At 56.3% G+C, this 17,453-nt stretch overlaps 1 protein-coding gene across 1 annotated transcript in view; it reads right to left on the bottom strand.

Annotated features, from left to right (window-relative positions):
• LOC124720477 (ras-associated and pleckstrin homology domains-containing protein 1) overlaps positions 1-17,453 on the bottom strand; it is a 541,520-nt gene that overhangs the window by 381,327 nt on the left and 142,740 nt on the right. Inside the window, exon 2 of the mRNA XM_047245837.1 lies at positions 1-120. This exon is cut by the window's left edge and continues 43 nt beyond it. Within this exon, the coding sequence (XP_047101793.1) occupies positions 1-110 (110 nt within the window). The 5' untranslated portion in view covers positions 111-120. The remainder of the gene's footprint in view (positions 121-17,453) is intronic.

The raw sequence follows: 17,453 nt of genomic DNA, 5'->3' as shown, positions 1-17,453 counted from the left end.
TTCTCGGGGTCGTCCTCGGCGTCGGACTCCATCTCGTTCTCGCTGGTCGAGTTGTAGGAGGAGTCGTGCTGCTGCTGCAGCTGGTGCTGCTGCTGGTGGTAGCCCTCCATGGCCCCCGATCTGCAACACACCAGCCACACACACTCAGCCTCACACAAACTGCTAACTGCGAACTGGAGCTGGGGGTCAGCCCGCGTGGACGCCCCCACACAAACCCTGTAGATAATGGTTTATACACTGGTCAGAGAAGAGAGTGAAGCACCGACACGACAGCGCTACATCGCAGACACCACCGGCGGCGAGTGTATGGCTAAGCTGAGTGCCCTCCCCGACACAAACTCGTTCCCTCACACGGCGTCACTACTGCTAGGGCTCTCCGATACTGGCAGGCACCCCGGCATTGGACGTAATGGGACGTCCTTGTACCGTTTGTGATCTTACAGATAATTAAATCTTTCCCTCAGACATTTAAGTCTCTTTTTATTATCTACGATTAACCGTCGAATCACACGAGACGAATTGAAATTTGAGCTGCGGCTGGGACTCCAACCTGGGTAAGGGAAAAATAAATTGAAGTTCGTGTCGGAGAGATCACTCAGCTTAGGTAGTTCGTGCAGCAATCTTCACCACCGTACTTGCCTAGCGAGCAAAAAGACCGAGGTTCGAGTCCCGGGCGCAGCACAAATTTTAATTCATTCCGTCCGCTTCCGTGATTATCGTAGATAATACACTTAAAAGTCTTAGGGAAACATTTCATTATGCTACAAACCGGTTACTTCGGGGGTAGCTCCGAGCCAGACGGCCCGTAGCGTGCGTTCCGACGACCCCAAACCACCGCCATTTGCCACTTCAGTGGTGTCGAGCGAGAGCTCACCGGAGGTCAGGGTGTACGCCTGTTGTGTTTCCCGACGAAAGATGGTTCTGCCTGGGGCCAGTCATCGCCGTGTGTCGGTTAGCAGGAAGCCAGTGGAGGGCCTGCAACCGACCTGTCTGCGTGCTGGACACACGGCACACCGACGCCTGGAGTTACGGCCCGGGTTGCGATTTCGTACGACGGCAGACGCGCTCCCGCGGTCATCCCACGCACGCCGACTGCAAACCCCCATGTCAGTCTGGTGATTCCACCTGCATTGCCACTCACCAACAGCATTACATGGAGTGTTTTCCAACGCTCACCCATACACACAGCTGTTTTGACACTACACGCTGTACAGGGCGTCGGCGTGTAGCTTCGGCCTGCTCGATCACCAGATGTGGGTCCAGCGGAGCACATACGGTACATCGTGGGACGACGACTCGAGCGTCATCCACCGACACCACAAACTGTCCCTGTATTGACCGGCCGAATGCAACACGCACGGAACTCTATCCCGCAAACTGACCTAGGGCACCTGTACATCACAGTGCATGCACGTTTGTCTACTCACGTTCAAAGTTCTGACCGTCACATCTGTTACTGATGTACCGGCATTTCGGATTTGCGCCAGCGGCCTTTCCGCAGTGGTAACACCGGTTCCCGTCACATCCACCAAGTTAAGCGCTGTCGGGCCGGGTTACTACTCGTATAGGTGACCGTCCGGTCTGCCGAGCGGTGTTGGCGAGCGGGGTGCACTCGGCCCTGCCGAGGCAAAACCGAGCAGCTACTCGACTGAGCCGATCTCGGCAGCTGAGAGCCGTCTGCCGAGCGGTGTTGGCGAGCGGGGTGCACTCGGCCCTGCCGAGGCAAAACCGAGCAGCTACTCGACTGAGCCGATCTCGGCAGCTGAGAGCCGTCTGCCGAGCGGTGTTGGCGAGCGGGGTGCACTCGGCCCTGCCGAGGCAAAACCGAGCAGCTACTCGACTGAGCCGATCTCGGCAGCTGAGAGCCGTCTGCCGAGCGGTGTTGGCGAGCGGGGTGCACTCGGCCCTGCCGAGGCAAAACCGAGCAGCTACTCGACTGAGCCGATCTCGGCAGCTGAGAGCCGTCTGCCGAGCGGTGTTGGCGAGCGGGGTGCACTCGGCCCTGCCGAGGCAAAACCGAGCAGCTACTCGACTGAGCCGATCTCGGCAGCTGAGAGCCGTCTGCCGAGCGGTGTTGGCGAGCGGGGTGCACTCGGCCCTGCCGAGGCAAAACCGAGCAGCTACTCGACTGAGCCGATCTCGGCAGCTGAGAGCCGTCTGCCGAGCGGTGTTGGCGAGCGGGGTGCACTCGGCCCTGCCGAGGCAAAACCGAGCAGCTACTCGACTGAGCCGATCTCGGCAGCTGAGAGCCGTCTGCCGAGCGGTGTTGGCGAGCGGGGTGCACTCGGCCCTGCCGAGGCAAAACCGAGCAGCTACTCGACTGAGCCGATCTCGGCAGCTGAGAGCCGTCTGCCGAGCGGTGTTGGCGAGCGGGGTGCACTCGGCCCTGCCGAGGCAAATCCGAGCAGCTACTCGACTGAGCCGATCTCGGCAGCTGAGAGCCGTCTGCCGAGCGGTGTTGGCGAGCGGGGTGCACTCGGCCCTGCCGAGGCAAAACCGAGCAGCTACTCGACTGAGCCGATCTCGGCAGCTGAGAGCCGTCTGCCGAGCGGTGTTGGCGAGCGGGGTGCACTCGGCCCTGCCGAGGCAAAACCGAGCAGCTACTCGACTGAGCCGATCTCGGCAGCTGAGAGCCGTCTGCCGAGCGGTGTTGGCGAGCGGGGTGCACTCGGCCCTGCCGAGGCAAAACCGAGCAGCTACTCGACTGAGCCGATCTCGGCAGCTGAGAGCCGTCTGCCGAGCGGTGTTGGCGAGCGGGGTGCACTCGGCCCTGCCGAGGCAAAACCGAGCAGCTACTCGACTGAGCCGATCTCGGCAGCTGAGAGCCGTCTGCCGAGCGGTGTTGGCGAGCGGGGTGCACTCGGCCCTGCCGAGGCAAAACCGAGCAGCTACTCGACTGAGCCGATCTCGGCAGCTGAGAGCCGTCTGCCGAGCGGTGTTGGCGAGCGGGGTGCACTCGGCCCTGCCGAGGCAAAACCGAGCAGCTACTCGACTGAGCCGATCTCGGCAGCTGAGAGCCGTCTGCCGAGCGGTGTTGGCGAGCGGGGTGCACTCGGCCCTGCCGAGGCAAAACCGAGCAGCTACTCGACTGAGCCGATCTCGGCAGCTGAGAGCCGTCTGCCGAGCGGTGTTGGCGAGCGGGGTGCACTCGGCCCTGCCGAGGCAAAACCGAGCAGCTACTCGACTGAGCCGATCTCGGCAGCTGAGAGCCGTCTGCCGAGCGGTGTTGGCGAGCGGGGTGCACTCGGCCCTGCCGAGGCAAAACCGAGCAGCTACTCGACTGAGCCGATCTCGGCAGCTGAGAGCCGTCTGCCGAGCGGTGTTGGCGAGCGGGGTGCACTCGGCCCTGCCGAGGCAAAACCGAGCAGCTACTCGACTGAGCCGATCTCGGCAGCTGAGAGCCGTCTGCCGAGCGGTGTTGGCGAGCGGGGTGCACTCGGCCCTGCCGAGGCAAATCCGAGCAGCTACTCGACTGAGCCGATCTCGGCAGCTGAGAGCCGTCTGCCGAGCGGTGTTGGCGAGCGGGGTGCACTCGGCCCTGCCGAGGCAAAACCGAGCAGCTACTCGACTGAGCCGATCTCGGCAGCTGAGAGCCGTCTGCCGAGCGGTGTTGGCGAGCGGGGTGCACTCGGCCCTGCCGAGGCAAAACCGAGCAGCTACTCGACTGAGCCGATCTCGGCAGCTGAGAGCCGTCTGCCGAGCGGTGTTGGCGAGCGGGGTGCACTCGGCCCTGCCGAGGCAAAACCGAGCAGCTACTCGACTGAGCCGATCTCGGCAGCTGAGAGCCGTCTGCCGAGCGGTGTTGGCGAGCGGGGTGCACTCGGCCCTGCCGAGGCAAAACCGAGCAGCTACTCGACTGAGCCGATCTCGGCAGCTGAGAGCCGTCTGCCGAGCGGTGTTGGCGAGCGGGGTGCACTCGGCCCTGCCGAGGCAAAACCGAGCAGCTACTCGACTGAGCCGATCTCGGCAGCTGAGAGCCGTCTGCCGAGCGGTGTTGGCGAGCGGGGTGCACTCGGCCCTGCCGAGGCAAAACCGAGCAGCTACTCGACTGAGCCGATCTCGGCAGCTGAGAGCCGTCTGCCGAGCGGTGTTGGCGAGCGGGGTGCACTCGGCCCTGCCGAGGCAAAACCGAGCAGCTACTCGACTGAGCCGATCTCGGCAGCTGAGAGCCGTCTGCCGAGCGGTGTTGGCGAGCGGGGTGCACTCGGCCCTGCCGAGGCAAAACCGAGCAGCTACTCGACTGAGCCGATCTCGGCAGCTGAGAGCCGTCTGCCGAGCGGTGTTGGCGAGCGGGGTGCACTCGGCCCTGCCGAGGCAAAACCGAGCAGCTACTCGACTGAGCCGATCTCGGCAGCTGAGAGCCGTCTGCCGAGCGGTGTTGGCGAGCGGGGTGCACTCGGCCCTGCCGAGGCAAAACCGAGCAGCTACTCGACTGAGCCGATCTCGGCAGCTGAGAGCCGTCTGCCGAGCGGTGTTGGCGAGCGGGGTGCACTCGGCCCTGCCGAGGCAAAACCGAGCAGCTACTCGACTGAGCCGATCTCGGCAGCTGAGAGCCGTCTGCCGAGCGGTGTTGGCGAGCGGGGTGCACTCGGCCCTGCCGAGGCAAAACCGAGCAGCTACTCGACTGAGCCGATCTCGGCAGCTGAGAGCCGTCTGCCGAGCGGTGTCGGCGAGCGGGGTGCACTCGGCCCTGCCGAGGCAAAACCGAGCAGCTACTCGACTGAGCCGATCTCGGCAGCTGAGAGCCGTCTGCCGAGCGGTGTTGGCGAGCGGGGTGCACTCGGCCCTGCCGAGGCAAAACCGAGCAGCTACTCGACTGAGCCGATCTCGGCAGCTGAGAGCCGTCTGCCGAGCGGTGTTGGCGAGCGGGGTGCACTCGGCCCTGCCGAGGCAAAACCGAGCAGCTACTCGACTGAGCCGATCTCGGCAGCTGAGAGCCGTCTGCCGAGCGGTGTTGGCGAGCGGGGTGCACTCGGCCCTGCCGAGGCAAAACCGAGCAGCTACTCGACTGAGCCGATCTCGGCAGCTGAGAGCCGTCTGCCGAGCGGTGTTGGCGAGCGGGGTGCACTCGGCCCTGCCGAGGCAAAACCGAGCAGCTACTCGACTGAGCCGATCTCGGCAGCTGAGAGCCGTCTGCCGAGCGGTGTTGGCGAGCGGGGTGCACTCGGCCCTGCCGAGGCAAAACCGAGCAGCTACTCGACTGAGCCGATCTCGGCAGCTGAGAGCCGTCTGCCGAGCGGTGTTGGCGAGCGGGGTGCACTCGGCCCTGCCGAGGCAAAACCGAGCAGCTACTCGACTGAGCCGATCTCGGCAGCTGAGAGCCGTCTGCCGAGCGGTGTTGGCGAGCGGGGTGCACTCGGCCCTGCCGAGGCAAAACCGAGCAGCTACTCGACTGAGCCGATCTCGGCAGCTGAGAGCCGTCTGCCGAGCGGTGTTGGCGAGCGGGGTGCACTCGGCCCTGCCGAGGCAAATCCGAGCAGCTACTCGACTGAGCCGATCTCGGCAGCTGAGAGCCGTCTGCCGAGCGGTGTTGGCGAGCGGGGTGCACTCGGCCCTGCCGAGGCAAAACCGAGCAGCTACTCGACTGAGCCGATCTCGGCAGCTGAGAGCCGTCTGCCGAGCGGTGTTGGCGAGCGGGGTGCACTCGGCCCTGCCGAGGCAAATCCGAGCAGCTACTCGACTGAGCCGATCTCGGCAGCTGAGAGCCGTCTGCCGAGCGGTGTTGGCGAGCGGGGTGCACTCGGCCCTGCCGAGGCAAAACCGAGCAGCTACTCGACTGAGCCGATCTCGGCAGCTGAGAGCCGTCTGCCGAGCGGTGTTGGCGAGCGGGGTGCACTCGGCCCTGCCGAGGCAAAACCGAGCAGCTACTCGACTGAGCCGATCTCGGCAGCTGAGAGCCGTCTGCCGAGCGGTGTTGGCGAGCGGGGTGCACTCGGCCCTGCCGAGGCAAAACCGAGCAGCTACTCGACTGAGCCGATCTCGGCAGCTGAGAGCCGTCTGCCGAGCGGTGTCGGCGAGCGGGGTGCACTCGGCCCTGCCGAGGCAAAACCGAGCAGCTACTCGACTGAGCCGATCTCGGCAGCTGAGAGCCGTCTGCCGAGCGGTGTTGGCGAGCGGGGTGCACTCGGCCCTGCCGAGGCAAAACCGAGCAGCTACTCGACTGAGCCGATCTCGGCAGCTGAGAGCCGTCTGCCGAGCGGTGTTGGCGAGCGGGGTGCACTCGGCCCTGCCGAGGCAAAACCGAGCAGCTACTCGACTGAGCCGATCTCGGCAGCTGAGAGCCGTCTGCCGAGCGGTGTTGGCGAGCGGGGTGCACTCGGCCCTGCCGAGGCAAAACCGAGCAGCTACTCGACTGAGCCGATCTCGGCAGCTGAGAGCCGTCTGCCGAGCGGTGTTGGCGAGCGGGGTGCACTCGGCCCTGCCGAGGCAAAACCGAGCAGCTACTCGACTGAGCCGATCTCGGCAGCTGAGAGCCGTCTGCCGAGCGGTGTTGGCGAGCGGGGTGCACTCGGCCCTGCCGAGGCAAAACCGAGCAGCTACTCGACTGAGCCGATCTCGGCAGCTGAGAGCCGTCTGCCGAGCGGTGTTGGCGAGCGGGGTGCACTCGGCCCTGCCGAGGCAAAACCGAGCAGCTACTCGACTGAGCCGATCTCGGCAGCTGAGAGCCGTCTGCCGAGCGGTGTTGGCGAGCGGGGTGCACTCGGCCCTGCCGAGGCAAAACCGAGCAGCTACTCGACTGAGCCGATCTCGGCAGCTGAGAGCCGTCTGCCGAGCGGTGTTGGCGAGCGGGGTGCACTCGGCCCTGCCGAGGCAAAACCGAGCAGCTACTCGACTGAGCCGATCTCGGCAGCTGAGAGCCGTCTGCCGAGCGGTGTTGGCGAGCGGGGTGCACTCGGCCCTGCCGAGGCAAAACCGAGCAGCTACTCGACTGAGCCGATCTCGGCAGCTGAGAGCCGTCTGCCGAGCGGTGTCGGCGAGCGGGGTGCACTCGGCCCTGCCGAGGCAAAACCGAGCAGCTACTCGACTGAGCCGATCTCGGCAGCTGAGAGCCGTCTGCCGAGCGGTGTTGGCGAGCGGGGTGCACTCGGCCCTGCCGAGGCAAAACCGAGCAGCTACTCGACTGAGCCGATCTCGGCAGCTGAGAGCCGTCTGCCGAGCGGTGTTGGCGAGCGGGGTGCACTCGGCCCTGCCGAGGCAAAACCGAGCAGCTACTCGACTGAGCCGATCTCGGCAGCTGAGAGCCGTCTGCCGAGCGGTGTTGGCGAGCGGGGTGCACTCGGCCCTGCCGAGGCAAAACCGAGCAGCTACTCGACTGAGCCGATCTCGGCAGCTGAGAGCCGTCTGCCGAGCGGTGTTGGCGAGCGGGGTGCACTCGGCCCTGCCGAGGCAAATCCGAGCAGCTACTCGACTGAGCCGATCTCGGCAGCTGAGAGCCGTCTGCCGAGCGGTGTTGGCGAGCGGGGTGCACTCGGCCCTGCCGAGGCAAAACCGAGCAGCTACTCGACTGAGCCGATCTCGGCAGCTGAGAGCCGTCTGCCGAGCGGTGTTGGCGAGCGGGGTGCACTCGGCCCTGCCGAGGCAAAACCGAGCAGCTACTCGACTGAGCCGATCTCGGCAGCTGAGAGCCGTCTGCCGAGCGGTGTTGGCGAGCGGGGTGCACTCGGCCCTGCCGAGGCAAAACCGAGCAGCTACTCGACTGAGCCGATCTCGGCAGCTGAGAGCCGTCTGCCGAGCGGTGTTGGCGAGCGGGGTGCACTCGGCCCTGCCGAGGCAAAACCGAGCAGCTACTCGACTGAGCCGATCTCGGCAGCTGAGAGCCGTCTGCCGAGCGGTGTTGGCGAGCGGGGTGCACTCGGCCCTGCCGAGGCAAAACCGAGCAGCTACTCGACTGAGCCGATCTCGGCAGCTGAGAGCCGTCTGCCGAGCGGTGTTGGCGAGCGGGGTGCACTCGGCCCTGCCGAGGCAAAACCGAGCAGCTACTCGACTGAGCCGATCTCGGCAGCTGAGAGCCGTCTGCCGAGCGGTGTTGGCGAGCGGGGTGCACTCGGCCCTGCCGAGGCAAATCCGAGCAGCTACTCGACTGAGCCGATCTCGGCAGCTGAGAGCCGTCTGCCGAGCGGTGTTGGCGAGCGGGGTGCACTCGGCCCTGCCGAGGCAAAACCGAGCAGCTACTCGACTGAGCCGATCTCGGCAGCTGAGAGCCGTCTGCCGAGCGGTGTTGGCGAGCGGGGTGCACTCGGCCCTGCCGAGGCAAAACCGAGCAGCTACTCGACTGAGCCGATCTCGGCAGCTGAGAGCCGTCTGCCGAGCGGTGTTGGCGAGCGGGGTGCACTCGGCCCTGCCGAGGCAAAACCGAGCAGCTACTCGACTGAGCCGATCTCGGCAGCTGAGAGCCGTCTGCCGAGCGGTGTTGGCGAGCGGGGTGCACTCGGCCCTGCCGAGGCAAAACCGAGCAGCTACTCGACTGAGCCGATCTCGGCAGCTGAGAGCCGTCTGCTGACCCCGTGACCCTCCGTATCCACATCCGGTGACGCCTGTGACCTGAGGACGACACGGCGGCCGGTCGGTGCCGTCGGGCCTGTTCGGGAGGAGTTTGTGTCTTCTGTTTCAGATTTGGAGCGGCTTATCTCGCGCTTACATTAACCTCTGATCTTCCAGTGTCGATCACTTACATATGAAGGGCTCGTTTCAACAGTGGCGCAAGTCCGTTTTCGTTCATTTTGAGACAGAGACTCCTAATGTTAAATGGGCGCTGAAAAATCTGCAGTCGAGATACCAGAAGTATTCGAGCATATGACTTCTTGCTAGAGATGAACGTCTCTTTCTGTTTGTTTCGATCATTAATGTCAAAACCGTTACAGGCAGAAAAGTGGAGGTAATGGACTTGTAACACTATTGGAATAAGCCCTTCCGTACCAGATAGGGTTGATAGAAGAGATAAAGAAGATCCGACAGAGAGCAGCGCGCTTCGTTACAGGATCATTTAGTAATCGCGAAAGCGTTACGGAGATGACAGATAAACTCCAGTGGAAGATTCTGCAGGAGAGACGCTCAGTAGCTCGGTACGGGCTTTTGTCGAAGTTTCGAGAACATACCTTCACCGAGGAATCGAGCAGTATATTGCTCCCTCTTCCGTATATCTCGCAAAGAGACCGTGAGGATAAAATCAGAGAGATTAGAGCCCACACAGAGGCATACCGACAATCCTCCTTTCGACGAACAATACGAGACTGGAATAGTAGGGAGAACCGATAGAGGTACTCAAGGTACCCTCCGCCACACACCGTCAGGTGCCTTAAGGAGTATGGATGTAGATGTAGATATGTTACGTAGACAAATGTATTCCGGAAATTTCGTTAATTATTTCTCGGTGTCGGGATTTTTCGAGTGGATGTTGTTTGCCGTATCGGTCGGTCGTGCCTCACAAACTTGGACATACGATCGCCGCACACCACACGTGACTGCTTTCGGACGACATTGCCAAAATCGAGATAGGAATTTGCTGCAGAGGCGACGCGCCGTACACACGTGGGCAGCCGTCCACGTGGCGGGTCACAGCCGGCGTCCGAATGCTGCGGCGGAAGCTGCGTGGCAGCCGGCGTGAATGGCGGGGGGTGCGTGAATGGCCGGACGCGCGTGTGCGTGCGCGCGTGAGCTGACCGGAAGGCGGCGGCGCCGGACCGCCGCGTGACGTCAGCGCACAAAGGCGCCGACTGGAGGAGGCTGGAGACTTCCAGGCAGCCGCGCCCCCCCCGCAGAGATCGGCGGCCAGTGACGTCCCGGGCAGCCCTCGTTTGGCGCCGCGGCCGTCTGTACGCCTACGAGAAGATGCGGCGTGGCTGCAGCTAGCCTGCAGCGGGCGGTCCACGTGTAAACACTACACACCACCTCCGTCAGGCGCAGGCAAACTTGGCCAATGAGCTGGTGCTTTCCCGTTAGGTGTCGACCTCGAAAGGCGTATAAACGCTGCATTTCTTATTCTTGCTTTGTAAATAAAACCGCCTTTCGTTGCTGCAACCGCATTTATCTAAGTTACAATATTCACGTTCATTAAAAGCACTGAAAGACCTGAGTCGAAAAAAGGCCCCCGGAGTAGACAACATTGCATTACAACTACTGACAGCCTTGGGAGAGCCAGTCCTGACAAAACTCTACCATCTGGTGAGCAAGATGTATGAGACAGGCGAAATACCCAGAGACTTCAAGAAGAATATAATAATTCCAATCCCAAAGAAAGCAGGTGTTGACAGATGCCAAATTACCGAACTATCAGTTTAACAAGCCACGGCTGCAAAATACTAACGCGAATTCTTCACGGACGAATGGAAAAACTGGTAGAAGCCGACCTCGGGGAAGATCAGTTTGGATTCCGCAGAAATGTAGGAACACGTGAGGCAATACTGACCCTACGACTTATCTTAGAAGAATCATTAAGGAAAGGCAAAGGTACGTCTCTAGTATTTTTATACCTACAGAAAGCTTTCGGAATGTTAGAATGTTAACTGTAATACTTTCTTTCAAATTCTAAAGGTAGCTGGGGTAAAATACAGGGAGCGGAAGGCTATTTACAATTTGTACAGAAACCAGATGGCAGTTATGAGTCGAGGGACATGAAAGGCAAGCAGTGGTTGGGAAGGGAGTGAGACAGGGTTTAGAATCTCCTCGATGTTATTCGATCTGTATATTGAGCAAGCAGTAAAGGAAACAAAGGAAAAATTCGGAGTAGGTATTAAAATCCATGGAGAAGAAATAGAAACCTTGAGGTTCGCGGATGACATTGTAATTCTGTCAGAGACAGCAAAGGAAGACCAGCTGTTCGGAACGGACGGTGTCTTGAAAGGAGGATATAAGATGAACATCAACAAAAGGAAAACGAGGATAATGGAATGTAGTCGAATTAAGTCGGGTGATGCTGAGGGAATTAGATTAGGAAAGGAGACACTTAAAGTAATAAAGGAGTTTTGCTACTTGGGGAGCAAAATAACTGATGATTGTCGAAGTAGAGAGGATATAAAATGTAGTCTGGCAATGGCAAGGAAAGCGTGTCTGAAGAAGAGAAATTTGTTAACGTCGAGTATAGATTTAAGTGTCAGGAAGTCGTTTCTGAAAGCATTTGTATGGAGTGTAGCCATGTATGGAAGTGAAACATGGACGATAAATAGTTTGGACAAGAAGAGAATAGAAGCTTTCGAAATGTGGTGCTACAGAAGAATGTTGAAGATTAGATGGGTAGATCACATAACTAATTAGGAGGTACTGAATAGAATTGGGGAGAAGACGAGTTTGAGGCACAACTTGACCAGAAGAAGGGATCAATTGGTAGGACATGTTCTGAGGCATCGAGGGATCACCAATTTAGTATTGGAGGGCAGCGTGGAGGGTAAAAATCGTAGAAGGAGACCGAGAGATGAATACACTAAACAGATTCAGAAGGATGTAGGCTGCAGTAGGTACTGGGAGATGAAGAAGCTTGCACAGGATAGAGTAGCATGGAGAGCTGCATCAAACCAGTCTCTGGACTGAAGACCACAACAACAACAACACAAAAGTTCACTGTTCAAACAGCTACATCGAGTCTGGAAACAACAACAGTACACCACAAAAAGGAAAGAGAAACATGGTGAACGGCGTGAGAAAGTGCGGAACACAAAATTGCGCTGATGTGTTGGAATTAAAGTGGCAGTGCGACCTCCATATCATGTGAGAGGAAACGCACAGCATAACCGTAAGTAATTACGTAATTACATTAGAAAAATCGCGATGTGATCTGCTTAATAATCTAAAAATAACAAAACTGTAACGCTGTACTGCCCACTGATGATGCCTTAGAGTAACAAAAAGGCGTCTGAGAAAAATAAATTAAGTTGCAGAAAGAGAAGGCGGTTTGATTTGCGAGACAAGTAGCCCTGTGCCTGCTGCGGACGGTGGCCACGCAAACCAACCTGTGCACCGTTTGTTCGCGGAGGTTTCCCGAGAAAAAAAAAAAAAAAACAAAAATCCCTAACTTTTGGGGTACGAAAAGTGCCAGTTGTGGGGGGGGGGGGGGGGGGGATCTCGACTTGTGCAATTTCCTAGCAAATAAGTTGGCGGATCGTGACAAACGCTCTGCCTGTGCACGAACCGGCATGTCCCGTCTTAGCGAGACCGCTTGGAGGATCCCAGCACGCCCGCACGAGCCGCCCACGCTCCCACGTGCCTCGCAGCCTGAAGGACATCGTGTTGTGAAGATGCACGCACTGCACAAACACAGAAACTCCAACCACCGACGTCCTATAAATTCTGTTCGAGGTAGATCGTCGAAATTTTTATCACTTCTCCGTAAGATGATGTTCTCGGGAAGACTACACCTAGAGGTTCACAGTTACCGCGCATGAACACTTAATACTCCGTCTGATGTGTAAATTTAGTTTTAACCCGCGAAGGGAACACACGGTAAGGGTTCTCCACTCACCAAACTGTGCTTTTAGACGCCGTTTCTACACCAATGTCGACCAGGTCTCCACGCCTAGACAAGTATGCCGAAAGTGGTACCGAAGTGATAAAAAGTGCGCTAAAAAGTCCGTTAATAGGGTTGAAAAAACTTGTAATGACTGCTGAAAATTGTATAGAATTGAATACACTGCAAATTCAGTACAATGTTTCTAACCAGATTTTTACTATTTTTAAAATAGTCATAAGCCGGGCGTTTTGGACGAATTGCGATGGATGAGCAAAAAAAAAAAAAAAAAAAAAAAAAAAAAAAATAAAGCAGGCCATTCCGTGTTGATCTATCACGCAGACTAATTTGTTGTTTCTGAATGCCAATTTATATAAACATGAAACATGTCTAAGCATATAGATAAAGTGTTACGACTTTTCTGAACTGCAGAACTCCGTTTTATATAAGCAGCACATCTCGCTGTACCACGGAAACTGCTGCTGTCGGAGCACAAAGCAGGCGAATACACTCTTCTTTGACGCAAACTGGGCAACCAGCTGCCTGAATGATGATACGCTATCCCTCGACAAAAATTTTGCTATGTGGAGGTATTCGAAGTTTGTGCTGACAGAGTGAGTATAAAAGAGGCAGAGAACGGGGACAGTGGTAGAGAGAGAGAGAGAGAGAGAGAGAGAGAGAGAGAGAGAGAGAGAGAGAGACGAGGAGTGGCAGTGAAAGAGAAAGAAAAATGGATGGAGAGTCAGGGAGGAAGTGAGGGTGGCAGTGAAACAGAAAGGAAAATGAAGAGGCAAAGAGAGGAAGTGACGGGGAGTGGCAATGTAAGAGAAACAGGGGCGGAAGGAGGCTTAAGCAGCGGCGGCAAGTGACGGAGACGATGGAAATCAAAAACAGAGATGAGTGGAGACCACATACGGCCTTCAGATGGTGGCAAGGGGGCGGGCTCCACCCCTCAAGAGCGAGGGACATTTAAGACGGTAAAGTTTTCCCAATTTCCCCCATCTCCTATGCCTGGTCTAGTTGTCGGAACCGTAAGATAGTCCTCCTCAAGGGCGTGGGCGGAGAGGAGACAATGGTGGTTAGAGAGAAAGAGGGCAGACTGCAAGCGGGAAAGAGGAAGTGGTGATGGGAGAGAGAGAGTGGGACAAGCATTGGCACGGAGAGGTAGCGGAACTGAGAGAAGGGAAGACAGTGGCTAGAGCGAAACACAGATAGGGGTTATAAAGAGAGAGAGAGAGAGAGAGAGAGAGAGAGAGAGAGAGACTCAGTCGGTCAGTGTGGGTCAGTCTCTCGTCCCCAGCTTGCTAGTCTGTCTCTCGGCCGCGTTTGTTGGGCAGTTCGTGTCTGTCTGTCGTTCAGGGTGCTAGTACGTCTGTACACGAGGGCAGCAGGAGGAGTCAACCCACGACGTCGGTCTGGCCGGCGCGAGCTGCGACGCCGAGAGACGGGAGACCGGCGCGCCTTCCTGCGTCCGTTGGAGCCGTTGGCAGCCGACGGTTCGGGAGAGCGATTTGGGGGTGCTGCGACAGGTCTTCTCGAGAAGTCGCAGTTTATTACAAGTTAAGTGGTTTGAGATATGTTGTTTGATTTACTCTTGTTAAATTGTTTTCTTGGTGAGGTCACCAGCCGTTTTGCTAGGGGGTGGTTCCACCATTCTTCTCCGTTTGCCCACCCGCAGGAAGGTGGTTGTTTATAAATTGGGCGGTCTGTTTTTCCCTTGTGGGGTGGGGGCGGGTTTGAGCAACCTGCGGTTCAGGTTGTTCGGTAATCTCCATATCAATCTACCGTAAGTTAGTAGCTGCCTCTGTCACGTTTGTCGGATTTGGTGTGTAAACGAATTTATTGCTTGCAGTGTAACGGCCTAATACCTGAAATATCTTTTGATCTTTGGAACCTTTCATGTTATTGCCTATGATCTTGAGAGGCGGTATCTGTGTGCTGTACAGCATCTTAACTATTGTTTGTCCAACCTTGTAGAATTTTATATAAGATTGCATTTCGTGGGCTTCGTATATAAATTTGCCACCCTTTCACTGTAAGACTTTTCTTTGAAGCTAAAATCAAGTTGCACCTTCGGTGGCGAGGTTAATCTTTTAATTGTCAGTGTTTTGTACCATTTCCATCCCTCCTACGGCGGGTGTATAGTTTGTGTGCTTGTGTAAGTTGTTAAAACTCTTAGTTTAAAGTTATCTGGTTTCCACCAGTGTAGTCTTTCAGAGGCTGTTGTGAGCGCTCGTAACTACGGCCGTGTCAAAAGGGAGCGGCAAGGTTCTCTGCCCGAAAGCTCATACAGTCAAAACTTCTTTCTGCCTCTGAATACATTTTAAGTTTGATATTTAGAGGGTGCTTTCTGATTTGTTTCTTTTAAAAAATGCTATTAGGCACTATTCGAGTGAATCAAATTCCCATTTGTTAAAAGGAATTTGGTTGTGATTTCATGAGTCAGTCCCTGGCAACTACTTCGACGCTTCCATAGTGTGATTAAATGTGTTAATGTTCTTCATGAATCGCTAGCAAGTAAAATAAATTCTTAAGAATATTCTTTGAAAATAAATCACTGTTCACAATACATCTGATATGTTTGTGCTCTCGTCTTTTCCGGGTTTCCCAGTTCTACTTCGACTACCGTTCAATGCTGTTCTGCAAACGTACTTTCTCAGAAATGTCTTCCACAAATTACTGACTACGGTTGATAGCAGCAGACTCCCGTTGGCCCGGAATTCCCTTTTCGCCATCACTGACTGCTCTGCTTTTGACGTCGTCGGTGATTGGTTATTTTGGTGCCTAGGCAGCAGAGTTGCTCGGCTCCCTCATCACCAACCCCACCGTCCAGTTTCACGCTCTTCCCATCTCTGCTACTTCGCACTGCTTTCCTCTTCCTTCCATTTACTCTCTACTCATATTCGGTACTGATTAGGCTGTTCATTCCCTCCAGCAAGTCGTTATCATCGGAAACTGCCGTCGGGCAACATACGTACCAAAACTATATTATATATATTTGGCGTAGCTCGCGTACTCATTTGAACGAACAGTTCCGGAAAACCCTGTACACATCCCCGAGTAACGGCTTGTCCCGTGAGCTGCCTTTCGCTGCCCGTGTTTCACTGTTATTCCGGACATTGACGCAAACCGCTATCTGTGAACTTTCACACCCGTGGAAACAAAACTGTCTGATTTTAGCGGCGCGCCCGTAGCAGAGCGACGAAAGCCTTTAGGGTGCCCTCTCGGCGGCGGTATGAGGGCGGGAGGGAGGGAGGGAGGACAGGACAGGACAGGACAGGATAGAGCACGTGACGGCCGCGTCTGCGTACCCTCCCCCCATCCACCACCCCTCGGCGTTTTTCCAGTCACGCAGGGCTCCGGAAATAGAAGCGTGATGGATGCAGGCAGGCAGTCTGGAGCCGGCGCGGCACGCCTGGAGAATCCTCCAGCAGTACGGGCAGTTCCAGTGCTGCACTGTAGTGTAGTGTTGGTGTGTCCACACACACACACACACACACACACACACACACACACCTGTTCGGGGCCTGCTGTTCCACGTAGCGCACAGACCGTTCGTTTCGCCGTGTCTGCCTAATACGTTGTTGTTGTTGTTGTTGTTGTGGTCTTCAGTCCTGAGACTGGTTTGATGCAGCTCTCCATGCTACTCTATCCTGTGCAAGGTTCTTCATCTCCCAGTACCTACTGCAACCTACATCCTTCTGAATCTGCTCAATGTATTCATCTCTTGGTCTCCCTCTACGATTTTTACCCTCCACGCTGCCCTCCAATACTAAATTGGTGATCCCTCGATGCCTCAGAACATGTCTTACCAACCGGTCCCTTCTTCTTGTGCCACAAACTCCTCCCCAATCCTATTCAATACCTCCTCATTAGTTATGTGATCTACCCATCTACGTATCAAAACTAAATGCCTAATGCCTACTAGGAACCTTGCAATGCCGGTGGGTATCTAACACTCGATGTATACGAAAGTAACACGTTTGTCTGTATCTATTGCCACGTCGGCGACACACACTGTGCAGTGACATTAGGGTGGCCACGTGCGAAGAGCGCGATCGACCAGCTTTTGGAGCGCAGGCAGGAAGGCGGTGAGGTGGTGGCAGGAAGCAGCGAGGGCTGCACAGCCGCTGCGTTCCAGTCCCGCCAGTTCGGTGGCCAGGGTCCCTCTTCTGTGTCTCTCCGCCACTGTGCCGATCGTTTCGGTACTCAACAGGGCCGAACGGTCTAGTACTCGAATTTGAGTCTCGCCTTTATCCAGTACGCATTTCGGCAGCGATACCGTTCGGGGGCTACAGAACCGAAGCGGTGTCGTCGGTTCGCGTCACGCAAGCCAATCAAAAGCGAGCGGCCGCACATCCGCGCATGCGCACAGCGGCACCAACAAAAAGCGGCTGGCAGACCACACAGGCAGGCTACTCTTCAGAGTACCGTCAAGATGGCGTATTTGACTGTATTCTGCAGATTGTCGTAAATGCCGCACTATGTCGTCTTATTCACACTCACATCGTGTTTTGGATTTTACGTTTCGAAAAATGAGTTAGGAATAGTGTGTAGTACCACATTGTACTAATACAGCTATGAAAACACCCGAAAAATTGACTCTGAGAGTTTCGAAGAATAAGATAAACAGAATGTGGTTATAATTAGCTCCTAGAGATCCAAATGATTAAGTAGCCCACTTCCCTATGTGATGCGTCAACGATTTGGGTCTTAAAAAGAAAACTGAAAAAAAAACCGCATTTTCGAGAGCTCCTGCATTTCGTCAAAGTTTATAACATGCATCTCATGAATGAAAATGTTTCGTGTATGATGACACAACCTAAACATATTACGGCAGAGATTTTTCATCTCTGTATACTGTGGTTGGGGATTCGATCGCAGATAAAGACTTGTGAGAAGCAAGATTATGAAGATGGCTGCTGCTGGTTACATTCCCAGTAATTTAAATTGTGCCCTCAGATTTCTTTCTAACCCCATAGTCGGAAATCGCTACATCTTCGGAAAAAATGGTGAA

The sequence above is a fragment of the Schistocerca piceifrons genome, chromosome 11 (assembly GCF_021461385.2).
Source record: "Schistocerca piceifrons isolate TAMUIC-IGC-003096 chromosome 11, iqSchPice1.1, whole genome shotgun sequence".
Classification (NCBI taxonomy): domain Eukaryota; kingdom Metazoa; phylum Arthropoda; class Insecta; order Orthoptera; family Acrididae; genus Schistocerca; species Schistocerca piceifrons.
The sequence above is the reverse complement of the archived record's forward strand: the minus strand, read 5'-3'. Positions and strand labels throughout refer to the sequence as shown.